Source organism: Spea bombifrons, chromosome 2 (assembly GCF_027358695.1).
Source record: "Spea bombifrons isolate aSpeBom1 chromosome 2, aSpeBom1.2.pri, whole genome shotgun sequence".
Classification (NCBI taxonomy): Eukaryota; Metazoa; Chordata; class Amphibia; order Anura; family Pelobatidae; genus Spea; species Spea bombifrons.
In genome coordinates, this window is record NC_071088.1 from 111077501 (window position 1) to 111094888 (window position 17388).

At 40.0% G+C, this 17388-nt stretch overlaps 2 protein-coding genes across 2 annotated transcripts in view; one reads left to right on the top strand and one right to left on the bottom strand.

The window, feature by feature from the left end:
- The window catches only part of MCRS1 (microspherule protein 1), a 224560-nt gene that overhangs the window by 180217 nt on the left and 26955 nt on the right, over positions 1–17388 (bottom strand). The gene's annotated exons all lie outside the window — the stretch shown is intronic.
- Positions 1–17388, top strand: part of KCNH3 (potassium voltage-gated channel subfamily H member 3) — a 32273-nt gene that overhangs the window by 693 nt on the left and 14192 nt on the right. Inside the window, exons 2-8 of the mRNA XM_053455599.1 lie at positions 356–469; positions 3202–3435; positions 13698–13832; positions 13927–14057; positions 14589–14838; positions 15424–15581; positions 16406–16613. Coding sequence (XP_053311574.1) covers positions 391–469; positions 3202–3435; positions 13698–13832; positions 13927–14057; positions 14589–14838; positions 15424–15581; positions 16406–16613 — 1195 coding nt within the window. The 5' untranslated portion in view covers positions 356–390. The remainder of the gene's footprint in view (positions 1–355; positions 470–3201; positions 3436–13697; positions 13833–13926; positions 14058–14588; positions 14839–15423; positions 15582–16405; positions 16614–17388) is intronic.

A 17388-nucleotide genomic window follows, 5' to 3' on the forward strand; every position in this document is an offset into this window, starting at 1 on the left:
TGTGTGTATGCAGATACAAGTAGAAAACCGCTGTACCAGACACAACATGCAGGGTTCATTCCAGTTTTGGCCCTTTGGTGTGGATGCGACCGCATACCACACACAGGGTTTATTCTAGTTTTAGCGTTTCTGATCTTGTATAAATCATTGTCTTGATCAGCAGGCAATGGCTTCTATGCTATCTTGGCTTTGGGTACACTCTGGAGTACTCTCCCTTAAAATTCAATCAGATAAACAAAATGCTTTGTGTGCCTATTAAAGACAAATCCGAATTAGTTTTTACTTTGTAAGAAAACCTCTAAGAGCTTGTAATCACGGATCTTGGTAGAATTTCAAAGTACGCTTTCTTTTTTAGTCCAAGAACAGAGAGCAGATGCATCGAATATTAGCATGATGCCAGCCATGAGAGGACTACTAGCTCCTCAGAATACCTTCTTAGATACCATAGCGACAAGGTTTGATGGAACACGTGAGTAATATTCATTATACTGGTAAAACTCCTGCCTCTTTCTCCACCTCACTCAAAGTGTCACACACAGTACACACTTTAACTTTGTCCCCCACAGCAAGACCACGCAGAAAACATTGACATAAATTAGTCCGTGTACTGAGCACAGCATGGAATAGGAATGTTGCTTGTTAAAATAAGACATTTAAATTTATTGTCAGAGCAAAATGACATCAGAGCATTTACCATAATGAATTGAATAACATTATGTACCAGAATTGGAGATGTAATCGGTGTATATATACATCACAGACAAAATTTCTTCCAGTGGCCAAGATCTCTTTCATTGACCAGACCGACTGTAACCGAAAGACCGGGAGCCTTGATTTTCTTCCCGTGTTTCCATGTTTGGGGTTTCTGGGGAAACATATTTTAAGTACTTAAACAGCCAGTAGGGGCAAAATTTAGCTGAGCCAAGAAGTCATGTGAAGATGTTATGTGCAAAACAGGGGTTACACTGCTTCATATATTATCTAAGTATTACAGATCCTAAATTACGGTAGTCAAATTTGAAGTCTCAAATTAAAATGTTCCAGACTTCAATAACTTTTGATATTGGTCATATTTGTAAATAATAATTTTGATGTACACCCCATGTTTAGATGGTGGCTTTGCACGTGATGTCAAAATATTAATAGAACACAACATTTTCATCTCTCCTGACATCCTGCGTTCTGTAATTATTGTCATCAGAACTGAATCAAACATATGTACAAATGTATTTGTGGTAGTACATTTTACACTCTTGGCTCGACACGTTTTGTTGCATATTATTGTTGCCATTTGATCATATATCACTGTTAAATATATGGCCATTTTATAAATGGTTTAAATTATTAGACCACAAAGGCCATTGATCAGGTCTAGCAGGCATTTCAAGGTTTTGAAATGGATATCTGTACATAAAAATGTATTTCTACATGTTATAATATGCCCATGAATATACATTGTACAGAAGATCTAGGGGGGGATGGGTTTGGTGTAACGTGTCTGGAATTTGCATAAGCACTGACACCAGGAATTAACAAGCAGTAGTTTGAAGCATACAGCGCCTCCTTAATTATATGCTTCACATATCTTTTTCTGCACAACCGCCAACGAGACACAGCCCTGGTTAACTAGTTTCATATTTACAGAGCTTGTCAAAGAAGCCTAATCAGAATCCATGTGGCAGCCTGTGCAGAGAGCAGGATCAGCCGCATGGGTTTCTGTCCTCCCCCTGTGTAAGTACAAGTGATGATAGGGAAGGCTATGAGCCAGCGGTAATAATACTCTTTGAAATCTCTCACTCCCTTGGGAGAAAAGCAGGATATGTTATTTCAACAAAACAAGTGCAATGTAAAATGAAGTCAACAACAATAATAAAAACAATATTCTGGTGACACTACCACGGGCCAAACACGCTTGACTTTAGCAAGCATGTACAAACCAGTATCTCCTGACACAGATATTAAAGAATAGTTTGGCAAATTCAACTTATCTCAGATCTGCTATTGGATTGTGTGTAGAGTGCATCAGTAATTGGCCGTTTAAAAAAGAGATGATAGATACCTTTTGTATATTTCTTGATATGAAATATCACGTGGACCAACGGAACATAAAAGTTGATATTATGATGTCAGCATAGGTGAATTGAGTTGTTAAAATGAAATATGCCTGATGGCTTTTTTGTTTAATTGATATTTAGTTTAAAATGTTGACCTACTGAAAGCTGAGATCACCATTATGTTATAAATTTCAGCAACTTACAAATAGTAATATGTATGTAGCTCCTGAGAACAAGCTTAGACAGTGTGTCCCATGGTATACATCTTGGTGTGCACATGGGTTTTTAATATGTCACATTGTTTATTTTGATCAGAAAACACTAGTTATTTTGTTTATGGGACATATAGGGTTTTTAATACATGACAGATCTGCTTGTAATTATTATTATTATTATAATTATATTTTGTATAAATAGTGCCAACAATTTACCCAGCACTTCTTAGAATACATATATTCAAGGGGTATGACAAGACTAGAATTGGTAGACTAAAGCAAACCAATACATTAGGAAGAGAGCCCTGCTCGCAAGCTTACATTTTTTATTTTAATTTCAAAATGAATTGGTTTTGCTATGATTCTATAAGCACCAGATTGTAAAGCCACCAATGTCTTGAAAGAAAAGAATATGTTCAGCACCATGGATAGATCCATATGGTTTTCGTTTAGTTCCCTGTGACCATCCCCTACCAATGCATTAAAGATTTATTCACAAGGGCTGGGTTACGTTTGACAAGCTTCGGCTTATGAGAGATGAGGTCAGAGGGATGTTCATTTATCTCCCCATAACTCACTGTTTAGTGAATAAACATCATAGATGTTCAGTGGTAGTGACTATAACTCTAGAATACTGAGCAGTATCACCTTTGTGTATGGCATATTGGCAGCTTACATTTTGTCTGGTGTTTTTTGTACTGATTGTCACAACATGATTGATTAAAAAGGAAGTCTTGCGAATGGCTTGAACCAAGTAGGTGGTTAATGTCAAGAATGAAAGTTGTCTTCTTTAGATTATGAATGAGAAATCTGAATGGTTCATCAATATGTATATTTATTTTTTTAACAATATTTAGTCAGCACACAGAGTTTTATATTAACACCGCTGGCTAAAGGTGAACACAAGGCTTTATTTCTCTCTCTCTTTGCAGATAGTAACTTTGTCCTTGGAAATGCTCAGCTACCTCAATCCTACCCTGTGGTTTATTGTTCAGATGGGTTCTGTGAACTAACAGGCTTTGCTCGAGCAGAGGTCATGCAGCGCTCATGCTCTTGCACCTTCCTTTATGGTCCTGACACCAGTGAGCAGATCAAGCAACACATCCAGGAGGCTCTGAATGAAAAGCAAGAGCTGAAGACAGAGTTGCTGCTTTACAAGAAAAATGGTGAGAACCATATTATTAAACTCATTATTATAAAACACATGCTCTTCAACACTTTGAAAGTGTAATTAGCATAACGATTCTCATCCTCAAAAGGATTCTGCCAAATGCCTGAGCTCTTACTAAATGAGATATTGTTAGCTAGAGGAAAATACAAAAAAGGGACGTACACCCTAATAATCATATAAATACATGTAGTTGTAAGGGATATTGCAACAATTTAATGTATCAAACCAAGTATCACCTTTGAAATAAAACATCACACTCAATCTTGGAATGAACAGGCCGTGTACTTTTATTTAGCTTAACACCTTACATATTAAATAAACTCTTGGCCCAAACCCAGAGTTTACCACCAAATAAATACCATAAATAAATAAATAAATAAATATACCGAGCCATCCGCCCTAGAAGCCAGAAGGCCGACACCATACCACCAGTTCATCCCCAAAAGAAAGGGACAACTTTCACCCCGATAAAAGCACACGACAAATAAAACATACAGATAGGGAGGGGGGGTTGGGAGTTTCTCCAGCAGCAGCTCCATTCTTCTGCCCGCGGCTCTCCTGCACAGCTAACAATACAAGCCCCTTACAGGTAAGTATTAAAGCCAGCAGTTCGCCTTGTGGCAATGGTGAACAGCCCCGCCACGCACCTCTATTTATAGCGCGGATTCGCGCCTTTTGCGCTGCGCGAGGTGTCCTCGAGGCCAAGGCGGCAAACATCTAAGCGGCGCGCGCATCTTTTAGTTATATAACTCAGCTATTTTTTTTTTTTTTTTAACCAAACCACTTGAACTTTTGAACCCTACCTTAAAGTCAATAGCTGACCTTTTCATGAACCCTACCACCTAACCCCACAGATACCTGTCGCCCAACACTATTTAGGCGGCAAGGATCATAACTAATTGACCTTTGTATGGACCCTAACTCCTATCCCCACAACAACATGTCGCCCCGCGCTATTTAGGCGGCAGGGCTCTTCATGTAGTTGTAAGGGATATTGCAACAATTTAATGTATCAAACCAAGTATCACCTTTGAAATAAAACATCACACTCAATCTTGGAATGAACAGGCCGTGTACTTTTATTTAGCTTAACACCTTACATATTAAATAAACTCTTGGCCCAAACCCAGAGTTTACCACCAAATAAATACCATAAATAAATAAATAAATAAATATACCGAGCCATCCGCCCTAGAAGCCAGAAGGCCGACACCATACCACCAGTTCATCCACCAGCCACAAATACATTTGTGGCCCTACCCCATAAAAGACACGGCCTGTTCCACCATATTTTGCAAATCAATATTGAAAATATCACATCCTATATCTGATAAATGGACACCGTCCATCCGAAATAAACCAGGACAATTTCCTTCCAGATCCACATGACGGAAACTAATTAACCCTTCCGTGAGCATAAACTTCTCCATTGCTCTATTTAACTTTCTTCTTACTCTTTCAAGAGCTTTAAACTCCGGTCTGGATGTCCAGATGAGCCTGGGAATAATTTCAGACCATACCAACATAGCATTCAGAAAAAACTTTTTGAGATTTAAAATCAATTCTTTAAACAGTAACAACAAATCAACGGATTTCGTCTTCCCCAAATCATTACCCCCACAGTGAATGATAATCACATCAGGCATTGGTAACATATTAATATAATCTAATAAAATAGCCTCTAATTGGCATATATTCAAACCCCTTATACCAATCCAATATAACTTAACTTGTTTAAAATCAAAGCCCAGATTGCTGCCGTAGCTTCGCTGCGCCGCTCTGTTCTGAGCCCAATAAACGAATGAATGTCCCACAATCCACACTATAAATGGATGCTGACCTGTAAAAGAATATAATTAGTATCTTATAACAAACTAGGCCTAATATAGCCCAAGAAACGATTAGATTCCCATCTCCCTATTCTCTTGATAACCGATTTATCCAGTCCCAACATAGCAGCCTCCGTCGCCGCCCCAATCCTAAATGAATGTGAAGAATAATCATAATCACCCAAACCTAGCTCTATAAAAGCCCTCTTAAGTACCCTCCTAAATTGAAAAATCGTTAACGGAGAACCAGAACCATGAATCAACCAATTCCCTTCACCCGCTGGCCTAACTGCATTAAATAGTTCTGCATTTAAAACAGGACACATCTGCGAATCCATCCGAGCCAATTCCACCCAACAACCTTTACCCGACTTGTCTGTTTTCGAAGATCTCAAAAATATTCTCAACTTCTCCCCACAAACTAAATCCCCATTCTGCAAACCCGACCCACCCTTCTTATTAGCTGCTACCAGCTCACTAATACGGAACGCACCAAAGAACGCTATTACAAAAGCCGTTTGAAACAAACGCCTTTCAAAATCACTCCAGCAAACCTTATGCAATACACCCACCAACTTGCATAAAACCTCAAAAGATATAGGCTTCCGTGTATCATGACATCTCCTGATCCCACCATAACCTTTTAAAACCTGCTTGATCAGAAACTCTTTAAAAGCAGGACGCTTTCCCGATAATCTGAAGAAAAAAGAAATGCCCAATAACTGCCTGTCTATATAAGCCCTAGAATTACCACTGTTTATTAACATAAGCACGAAATCAAGAGCTAATTCCTGCCTCTCATCAAATTCATCCAACTCCCTAACTTGAACAAAATCACACCACCGTTTCCACGCTTTAGTGTAAGCACTCCAAGTCCCCTTTGACAAAGACTGAGAAATTAATGAACTTATCTGGGAGAAGCTATTTCCCAAACATAGCTCGGAACCACCAGCCCGTCCTTCTCCGCCTCCGGCGCCAACCTTCGGAAGGTCTTAAAATCAAAACGGGAAAGGGCATCAGCTAACACATTCTTCTTACCCGCGATATGCTTTGCCTTTAACCATATACCGTATATTCCGGCGTATAAGACGACTTTTTAACCCCAAAAAATCTTCTTAAAAGTGGGGGGTCGTCTTATACGCCGGGTACTTACCAAGCCGGAGGTTCCCACGAAGCCACCAATCTCTCTAATCACTACGCGCCGGCTATTGAGGCCGAGCGCAGGGATGCCGTCATGTCCCGGCGCCCGGCTTTAATTGCCGGCGCGTAGTGATGAGGGAGCAGGGAAGCCGAGGTCTGAAGTGCCAGACCTCGGGCTTCCCGAGGTCTGGCACTTCAGACCTCGGCTTCCCTGCTCTCTAATCACTAGGCGCCGGCTATTGATGCCGAGCGCAGGGATGCCGTCATGTCCCGGCGCCCGGCATCAATTGCCGGCGCGTAGTGATGAGGGAGCAGGGAAGCCCGAGGTCTGGCACTTCAGACCTCGGCTTCCCTGCTCTCTAATCACTAGGCGCCGGCTATTGATGCCGAGCGCAGGGATGATGTCATGTCCCGGCGCCTAGTGATTAGAGAGCAGGGAAGCCGAGGTCTGAAGTGCCAGACCTCGGGCTCCCACAACTGGATAGAAGAAAGAAGACAGAAGATAAGGTAAGAGATAGGGAGAAAGGGGGGAGAAATATATATATATATATATATATATATATACATACATATATATATATATATATATATATATATATATATATATATATATATATATATACACACACACACACACACACACACACACACACACTGGTGTGTATATATATATATATACTGGTGTGTGTGTGTGTATATATATATATATATATATATATATACATATATATACACACTGGTGTTTGTATATATATATATATATATACATACGTGTGTGTGTGTATATACATATATATATATATATATATACACATATACATATACATGTGTGTGTAAAGGCAGGGGTGTGTGGTGAGGGCAGTGTATAAATGTGTATGTATGGACAGGCATATGTGTAGATATATATATAGATATATATATATTGTGTGTGTGTGTGTGTGTGTGTGTGTGTGTGTGTGTGTGTGTGTGTAAGGGCAGTGCATGTATGTATATGTCAGCAAATCAACCAGCAAATCACCGGTAAGGTACATCGATTGCCGTGATTGGCTGGTTGTTGTACGCTGGGTAGAGGGGTAGTCTTATACGGCGAGTATAGTCCAAACTCTATATTTGGACTGTAAAAGTTGGGGGTCGTCTTATACGCCCAGTCGTCTTATACGCCGGAATATACGGTATTATAAATTAAACATAAATACACTAAACGCCTTAAAACATGAATAACTGGATGAGATTTTGCCCGTAAGGTATTAACAACCCAAACCACCCCCATGTTATCACAATGTAAAAGCAGCCGCTTATTCTTCCATAACTCGCCCCAACATTCAAGCGCCACCACCACTGGGAAAAGTTCCAGCAATACCATATTCCTCGTCCAACCAGCCGTGATCCATTTAACTGGCCATTTGTCCACCGCCCATCTCCCCTGCCAGTAAATACCAAAGCCTGTTGCTCCTGCCGCATCTGTGAAAAACTGCAAGTCCTCATTACTCATAAAATCCTCCTGCCAGACCGCCGCACCATTAAATTTGTCCAAAAACAAGCTCCAAACTAATAAATCCTCCTTGACCTGCTTAGAGACTCTCACCCTATGGTAAAGCTCCTTTTTTCCCGCAATCCCTTTACCTATAAGCTTCGAAAATACCCTTCCCATCGGTATAACCCTAGACGCAAAATTTAACAGGCCAAGTAATGATTGGAAACAATTTACTGTAACCTTACGCAAACTCAAAACCAAACGAATCTTATCCTTTAACTTTTTAATCTTATCGTTCGGTAACCTGAAAATCATTTTATCAGTATCAATTTCTATACCTAAAAATTGCAACCTAGTTGTCGGAAAAACTGTCTTATCTGCTGCTAAAGGGACACCAAAATAATCAGCAAGAACCATAAATGAACTAAGTAACCATAAACAATCTGTACTACCTGCTGCACCCAAAAATAAAAAATCATCTAAATAATGAATAACCTGAGATAAACCCGCAACTTGAACTAAACACCACTCTAAAAAAGACGAAAAAGCCTCAAAATAGTAACACGAAACCGCACAGCCCATGGGCAAACACTTGTCAAAATAAAATTTCCCCTCAAACTGAAAACCCAAAGAACAAAAACAATCCGGGTGAATTGGTAAGAGCCTAAAAGCTGCCTCTATATCCACCTTAGACAGAAGAGCACCTCTCCCCAACCGTCTGACCCATCTTAAAGCATCATCAAATGACGCATAATGAACCGGGTATTCAACTTTCTTAACCTCATCATTTAATGACCGACCCTTGGGATAAGACAAATGATGTATCAATCTAAAAGCCCCCGGTTCCTTCTTGGGGACCAAACCTAAAGGAGATAGCCGGAAATTAGCAAAAGGAGGAACCACAAATGGACCCTCAAATCTTCCCAAACTTAACTCCTTCTCAATTTTAACTTTAGCTATCTCCAAATTATCCTCCAAAGTTTTTAAATTCTTTACCAACTCCAAATCCTCACCCTCAAAAACTGGAACCCTGAACCCTGTTGCAAAACCCGAACGCAACAATTCAGCCTTCCGCCGGCTTGGGTACCTGTCTAAAAAGGGGAGCATGTTTTGCCATCTCACCGGCGTCTCCGCTTTTCGAAACCTGCTCTTTTGGCTGGTTGCGACGAAAACACCTCACTGCAGGATGACCTCCTGCACAAATTGTGCATTCATGTTTGTATTTGCAAGAATTGGGCCATTTACACTGAGAGTCATTAAACGCCCAACATACTCCTTTACCACGCTGCTGTCCTGACATAGTCTGAGATCTTACTACACCTGTTGATCTCTGCGGCAACATAGTACTTATCCAAGTACCCACATCCTTCATTCCCCAATCTAAATTTCTATGCACCGACAGCTTCTGCCTAAATACCTCGTCGTAATTAAACCAAGCCAACCCTCCAAAATTCTTGTATGCTTCTAACACAGACTCTAAATGTTGGAATAAACCTGAACTTTTTTCTTTATGTTTCTCACAATATACACTGGCATAAATACAGAAAGCCTGCAACCAATTATTGAACGACCTAGCAACCGGCCGTCGCCTATCATCATCCTTATCATTCTTTGTCAAAAATTCTTTTGATGCAGGCAGCAAAGATAAAATGTCGACATAATCATTGGACCAAATTTTCTCCTTCACAACATTACTCAAATGAAAGCCTAAAGAAGACGCTTCGCATGACATAGACTCCTTCATACATGACTCATTAATAACACTTTTCTTCTGAACATTAACAGACTTTCCCCAAGCCTGAGCCGGGCTAGCACCTTGTAAATCCTTCAAACAACCCACTAGTGAACCTATTAAATCATTCAACTTGCTCAGGTTACTTGTGTACTCACCCCCGCTAGCCCCAGCTCTGCCTCTCTCCTGCTCCTGTTCTGCCACTTCATCCGGATGCTGTGAAGAACCGGCTGCTGCCATCTCTTGATGCCCATACCGGTCCTGGCTCCCAAAATCCTCTTCACCACTCCGTTGGAGTGATTGCTTCTTCACCCCTACCCGTCTCCTGACTGGAGAACGAGGCAGGGGCCGTTTCTTGCTAGAAGCCGGCTTCTTACCGCGACTCTCACGACCCTCAGCGTCCGGAGACTTCAAACCTCTTCGGCTACTTGCTCTTCTTGATGCTCCAGATGAAAATCGCGATGCGTCTTCAAAATCTCGCGATGTCCCAGGAAGATCCCGCGATGGTATGCTCAAATCTCGCGATGAATCTTCCAACACAGCCGGCGTCACCAGCGAAGTTGCAACTTCTTCGAACTCAGCCTCCGTGACGACCTCCTGCTCGCTTCCTAGCCATCCCTGGTTCACATCTTCTTCGGCATGGATGCCGAGACAGCTCCTCAGCCACGCTTCTCCACCTTCAGCCAGCGCCTTTTCCCGTAGTTTCTCCAGCAGCAGCTCCATTCTTCTGCCCGCGGCTCTCCTGCACAGCTAACAATACAAGCCCCTTACAGGTAAGTATTAAAGCCAGCAGTTCGCCTTGTGGCAATGGTGAACAGCCCCGCCACGCACCTCTATTTATAGCGCGGATTCGCGCCTTTTGCGCTGCGCGAGGTGTCCTCGAGGCCAAGGCGGCAAACATCTAAGCGGCGCGCGCATCTTTTAGTTATATAACTCAGCTATTTTTTTTTTTTTTTTAACCAAACCACTTGAACTTTTGAACCCTACCTTAAAGTCAATAGCTGACCTTTTCATGAACCCTACCACCTAACCCCACAGATACCTGTCGCCCAACACTATTTAGGCGGCAAGGATCATAACTAATTGACCTTTGTATGGACCCTAACTCCTATCCCCACAACAACATGTCGCCCCGCGCTATTTAGGCGGCAGGGCTCTTCAGACTGTGAGGTGCTGCTAAAATTAGCTATATGTACATATAACAAAGCAAGAAATCAGCAGAGACACACTGCAAATGCTGTTTGAAAACATCTGTGTTCAGAATAGGTATATTGGGCATTGTATCACACTGAATGGCCATATATTGTTTGCCGCACCACTATGTGAACCTACCCCTTGAATGTCTTGGCGAGTCCTATCTAGAAGGCATTAGTGAACTTTTCCTTAGTAAACTGTTCTAATCTGTAGATACCTAACGCTATTACAGTTACGGATGCTTTGTATGACATGCTAGCAACCTGCTGCTCTTTGCTATGAAGGTTGATCTGAATCAGAAGCACCAGGTAGACACTCTGATGTAGAGGTCTTACTCTCATCTATGATAGTTCTAGTTCTTGATGTGAGGTAATTTTCTAGAAATATAATCCTGAAAATCTTATTGTGTTAGATAGGGCTCCTGCATCACGTTTGGATCTCTTTTTCCAGAAGAGACTGATGGTGTGCCCCAGTGTATTTTTAGAATAGGATCGATTATTAAGTAATTTCCTGTAAGTAGCTGCCATAAAGACAATAATTATTGGTTTTGATATTTTTTTGTAAAACATAACTAGTACTGCACCCACTTGTGAGGATCCATTCTTTTTTTAATCCACTGTGCAGCACATGTGGTTTCTTCCACTACGGTGTTCTCACCTGGGGTATCCGGAATATTAATTTTAGGGAGAAAATGAGAGAATGCCTCAGCGTGAAATGGTTTGAATTAATAGTGCATTCTGCTACAATGCTATTATCGGAGATGTAGTAAATCAAAATAAAATAGACCTCACATAAATTAAGCCCACTCTGTATCTAACTGCCTAAAAAATACATAAATCTTGTTCCTACAAAGATTTTACTTGACAACCACAGTAATAAACACAATTAATTCTACTCAGAAGCAAAACAACTAAATTACAGGTCGATAAGCATAGGTTGTCAGCAAAGGGCCTATGATATATAACTAGCCTGGTCAGGTGCATTCCCAAGTTGTGGCAAAATAGTCTTGCTTCTTTCTCAGTGAGATCACTTGGACACCACAGGGAAAAAACGATCCACCGATAAGAAAAATGTGCCTCATTTCTCAGAACAAGGTCCCCATGTTGCGTTATTCCCTTGCCAGCTGCAGAACTATCAATCTCAACTTGGTACATATACTTTGCAGATATTAACTCTCACATTGAAGAGTCATTAGTTAAACATTCCTGCAGCGAAAGTGTGTACTGTATATAAGGATCCATTGATCCTTCCAATCTTGTCTGACGAGAGGTAAGATGCTTCTCTGTTGATCTCCATATGAATGTCAGAGATCAGAGGCATTACAGATATTTTACAAATCCCTTGTGTTTTGCAATATACAAAGTACATGGTGATGTACTGTCCACCGAGATATAATATCATATCTTCGCACACTCTTGATGATCATGGATACACAGCAGTAGCAAAAGGGAGCAGTTAAGATGAATGGGACTATGAGTAGTAGATTGCAGGCAAGTATCTGGTTCATCAGACACTGCTCACTTCACAGTGACTTTGAATATATTTTTTTTTCCCCCAATAGAAAGACTGGATTTTATTCAGACAGTAACAAATACAGATTCTTTATGAAACATAAATGTAATTTTTTTATTTTATTTATTTTTTGTAGCTATATATATATATATATATATATATTTTTTTTTTTAAAAGTGTGATTTATTGGTCATATAAAAAAAAATGCGTAGTACATGCGTACATTCCAGAAATCACAAACAGTCAATAAAGCACAATACTGGTCAAAGATACAGCATGTCTGAAATTGCACTTATAATATAGACTGTGTAATATCGTCACAAGACGGAGAAGGCTATGGGAACATCGTATCACTCTCGTAAATACAGACAAATTGGCTGGGAAAGTACAATTGAAGGTCCAGCCCCAGTAAGCTTCTCCTACTAGAGGAGCTGACCTGGCCCTTCGTAATGCATTGTTAAATTAGGGAGAGTATATTTATTGAAAGTCTTTTAACCCGTTAGCAGTTCATTATTTAGGGACAGCTCAGCCCTTGTGACAATCTGTGTTTGCCCTTCATAATGAATGGGTAAATAAGTGAACATAGATGTTGAACTTGCCTTTAAGATTTGGACATAGTATGAATCCTCATCTTCTGTCCAGGCATGAATATTTATTCTCTTAAAACCTTAAAACATACAAAAGAGGTATGATACTTGCTCAGCCAAGGACAGACAGCACTTAAATAACCCTCGATATAGTAAATTCCTACTCTGCGGAGTATCCAATGTTAACTCACTTGTGACATTACAGAGAAAAATCTCCATCAGCATATAAAACCAGTTCAACAGCAGTTTAGACCAAAATGTGTGACCAATTTCCTCTTCACAAATTAGCCAACAGTCCGAGATGTGTGGTTGGTATACTTCGAGGTTAGCCTGATCAGTTTAAGGTATCCTGGTATTAATTTTCAGTAAGCAGGGATGGGGAATGGTTTATTGAATGATGCAAAACTTCAATATTTGATTTCTGTAAGGAAAGATAGCAGTAGAGCAGGATTACAGCTCTGGCTATACCATCTGTTATCGGGCTTCTGGCAGACAGTCGGCAATAACTGTATTGCCAATGTTGAACGCTATCTCATACAAGGTCTTGTAGAAGAGTGCCAATATTGCCTGGTGTGGCTTTGTTTCGATGCTTTAGCGTATATACACTAAAAATTATAGTTCAATTGTCTAGCCTTTCCTGGTAGAATTCGTAGTGTATACATGTGTTTTCGTTTTTTGGTAATAAAGCTGGTTGTATGACGCTCTATCTCAATGTAAATCATTCAAATCGCACTCCTCAGTAATAGCACTTAGTATTAGTTTTTTTAAAAAGGTTTTTCTGTCTTGCAGGCTCATCTTTCTGGTGTTTACTGGATGTTGTTCCCATCAAGAATGAGAAAGGTGATGTGGTTCTTTTTCTGGTTTCCCACAAAGACATTACAGACACCAAGACCCGGGCAGCCACAGAGGGCTGGAAGGATCCAGGTATGACAGTACGATTTTATGAAATGGCAGGTGACCCTTTGTTATATGTTTTATAAATGTTAACGGGTTGGCTGTTGGGCGCTTCTCTTGACAGGGAACAAAGAGCAGCATAGTCGAGCTACGGGCAAAGGTTTTAATGCTAACCGTAGGAGAAGCAGAGCAGTTCTGTACCATCTATCCGGACACCTGCAGAGGCAGAACAGAACTAAAGCTAAACTTGGCAAGGTAATGGTTGTGCATGTAGATCTGAGTAGGCACTGTACTTTTTTTTAACAATAATTGCAGATTGGCTTACTAGTAATTGGAGTATATATGGTGATTCCACCATGTAGAAACTCTACATGAGGCAAGCTGTGTAACTTTAAGGCTGAGCAATATATTACTCTACTTTTAAGTCCTGTGACATCCTTTCAAGCCGAATGATTTACAGTTCCTTTTGTGTAATACATATTCTCCAGATCAGCAACATGCTTCATTCCTGATAACAGCAGGCTTATGAGCAAATCCCAGTCTTTCAGAGGAATCTTCATACAATCAAGTTCTTACTTATCTGAACACTGTAATACAACTGACAAGGATTATTTCGATGTGTTCACAAAACATTATACATAACCTCCCTGAAATCTCATATAGGCTTTTTTACGAGCACAGCTTCCCAGACTGCAATGTTGCCAGTGATTTTTACTTCAGTAAAAATATTTGATAGGATGCACTACAATGCTGCTGTTGAGTGTTTTGTAATTTATCTTTCCATAGGGTGTTTTTGGGGAAAAGCCTCGAGTCCCTGAATACAAGGTGGTGTCTATGCGTAAATCTCCTTTCATCCTGTTGCACTATGGTACCTTCAAGGCTTGTTGGGATTGCTTGATTCTTCTGGCAACCTTTTACGTGGCAGTAACTGTCCCATACAGTGTCTGCTTCAGCAGTGGTAAAGAGGAAGGGACTTCTGGTCCACGCAGCCCACCTAGTCCCTGTGACCTCACTGTGGAAATCCTCTTCATACTAGGTGACTATCTGATAGGGACATAAAAGGAAAGGGGAAGTGGAGGGTATTTTCAGGAAAATTTCCATTGCTTTACCAGTTGCCAAGGAGTGTTTGAAATAAAGCTTAAATATTTTATGAATCTTGAACTCGCACAGCAGAATCCAGGTCATTCCAGTTAAGGTCTTCTTTGTAACTTATTGTGTTGTGGAAATCGCAAACATTTTGACCTAATCAATCTTCAGTGGAAGCCTTTCATGGAACAGCATGACATCTTTGCCATTCTATCAAGTGCTAGAGCGCTTGCTACCTGTCAGCTTTCGGATCACTAGAAGCTATAGGATATATTAATAATACCACCTTTCTGAAAGTCTCAGTGTTAGCATTATGTTTAATGCATTATAGCAATTAATAGATTGCTATATATATAGTATATGAAAGGAATTATTATATAAGTTAAATTGGTAATAGACTAACAGCTAGGTGTTTTAGGGGCCATGTATCACCCCTGAACTTGCGTAAATCATGGAGATATTGTAAAATGTGACAATTTCTATTAGGCTATCAAATCCACTTTTTTTAAATTAGTCAATTTATATGTTTATACAGATATTGTTTTAAACTTCCGGACAACCTTCGTCAGTCAGTCTGGCCAGGTGGTATTCTCTTCACGTCTCATCTTTCTTCATTATGTGAGGACTTGGTTCATTTTGGATTTGTTGGCTGCACTCCCTGTGGATCTGCTCTACAGCTTTAAAGTGAATGTGGTGAGTTAGCGTGTCTTCATGTCATGTTCCTTCTATCTCTCCATAACTTGGCACTCCTTCCTATTCCTTTGTCTACATGATCAGTCATGATAAGATTACCTTACACTTGCTATATTGCCTATATTTCCGTGTATGATATACTCATGTGTTAATTCTGCAATACTCTTTTAGTATTTTACCGTGTAGGAACATTGTTTTAACTGTTTAAATGGTAAGTTGAAGCCTATGCAATTTGCAGCAGAGTTCATTGTAACTCCATTTGCTATTTACAAGCATTTACATCACCCCAGCAGCAACTTAACTTTTAGTGAATACTTGTAATGCTTGTTGGGTTGTTGCATGCAATTGTATTTTGTTATTGAAGTTATATTGTACACATTTAACTTAGCTTATACCCTGGCTGGCCAAAAACCAAGTAGTACATCAGAAAAAAACATCTACTGGTGCCACAACCTCTTTTAAGAGGAGAGATAACTTGCCATTTCAGTTTGTGTGGCATCTGATATAGGACATGCACTCACAATATTATGAAATTTATAATGAGATCAACAGGGAATACCACCTGTGCAGAGACCATACCTGTATCATTTGCAAGTCACAACCTTCTCATTGTCTAACTTTGTATGTTTATTCAGTTCAGTGGCATAACACAGACTGCTGAGGGGCTCCCCTTCTCAATGAACAAATTTCTTCTATACAATAAATAGCACTTAACATTTGTGTTTGGTTAATGACTCTCCAACATACTGTGCTAATGTCCCTGTTTGCATAATTTCACTATGATGTTCTCCACTCTTCACAATCCATTGTCCTTTCCTTTTTAGTATTTTGGGGCTCATCTCTTGAAGACGGTGCGCTTGTTGCGTCTGCTTCGCCTCTTGCCACGGCTTGATCGTTATTCTCAATACAGTGCTGTAGTTCTCAGTCTACTCATGGTTGTCTTCGCTCTCCTGGCACACTGGGTTGCTTGCATCTGGTATTTCATTGGTCAGCAAGAGATTGAGAACAGTCAGTCAGAAGTTCCAGAAATTGGTAATGCCACATTTTTTATGATGTCATTAGCCTTACAGTTCACGGCTCTCTAACCTGAGTTCCAGTATATCTCTAAGTAATAATCTGTGCATTTATGTTGAAAAAGAAATTTTTCATAAACACATCCTAAATGCTTTCCCTGGAACAATGATTTTGCAAAGGAAGCTCTGCGTATAGGGTCTGGTACTACTCCCAACAATTTACCCAGAAAATTACCGTTTTTTTTCGTTCATATTACATTTACCATATATTTGTACAGTGTTAAGCCTGCAATTGTACATTAATCAACAGGTATTCGGCTTGTCAGGTATTGGCCTCATAATATACAGTGTATATGTATAACTTAGCATTCCCCATAATCATGTTATTTTTTTTTAAGGTGCCAACCTTTATTTGCTGGCATATCACTCGTTTGAGCAGGGCCCCCCTCACTTGTTGTTTCTGTAAGCCTAATTGTTATGTTATATACCGTACTACTTGTCATGTCCTATATAACCATTGTGCAGTGCTGCAGAATATGATGGTGCTTTATAAAACAATAAATAATAATAATGTTACTTTACTCTTAAGTGCTTAAACATATTGTAATATAGCAAGAAGTGTGAGACAAACTTCACCTTTGTAATTAACCAATTCTTAATACGTGACGTACACTATATGACCAAAAGTATGTGGACGCCTGACCATCACACCTATATTCAGCCAAAAGAGCATTTGTGAGGTCAGACACTGATGTTGTGTTCTGGCTCACCATCAGAGTTCCAATTTATCCCAA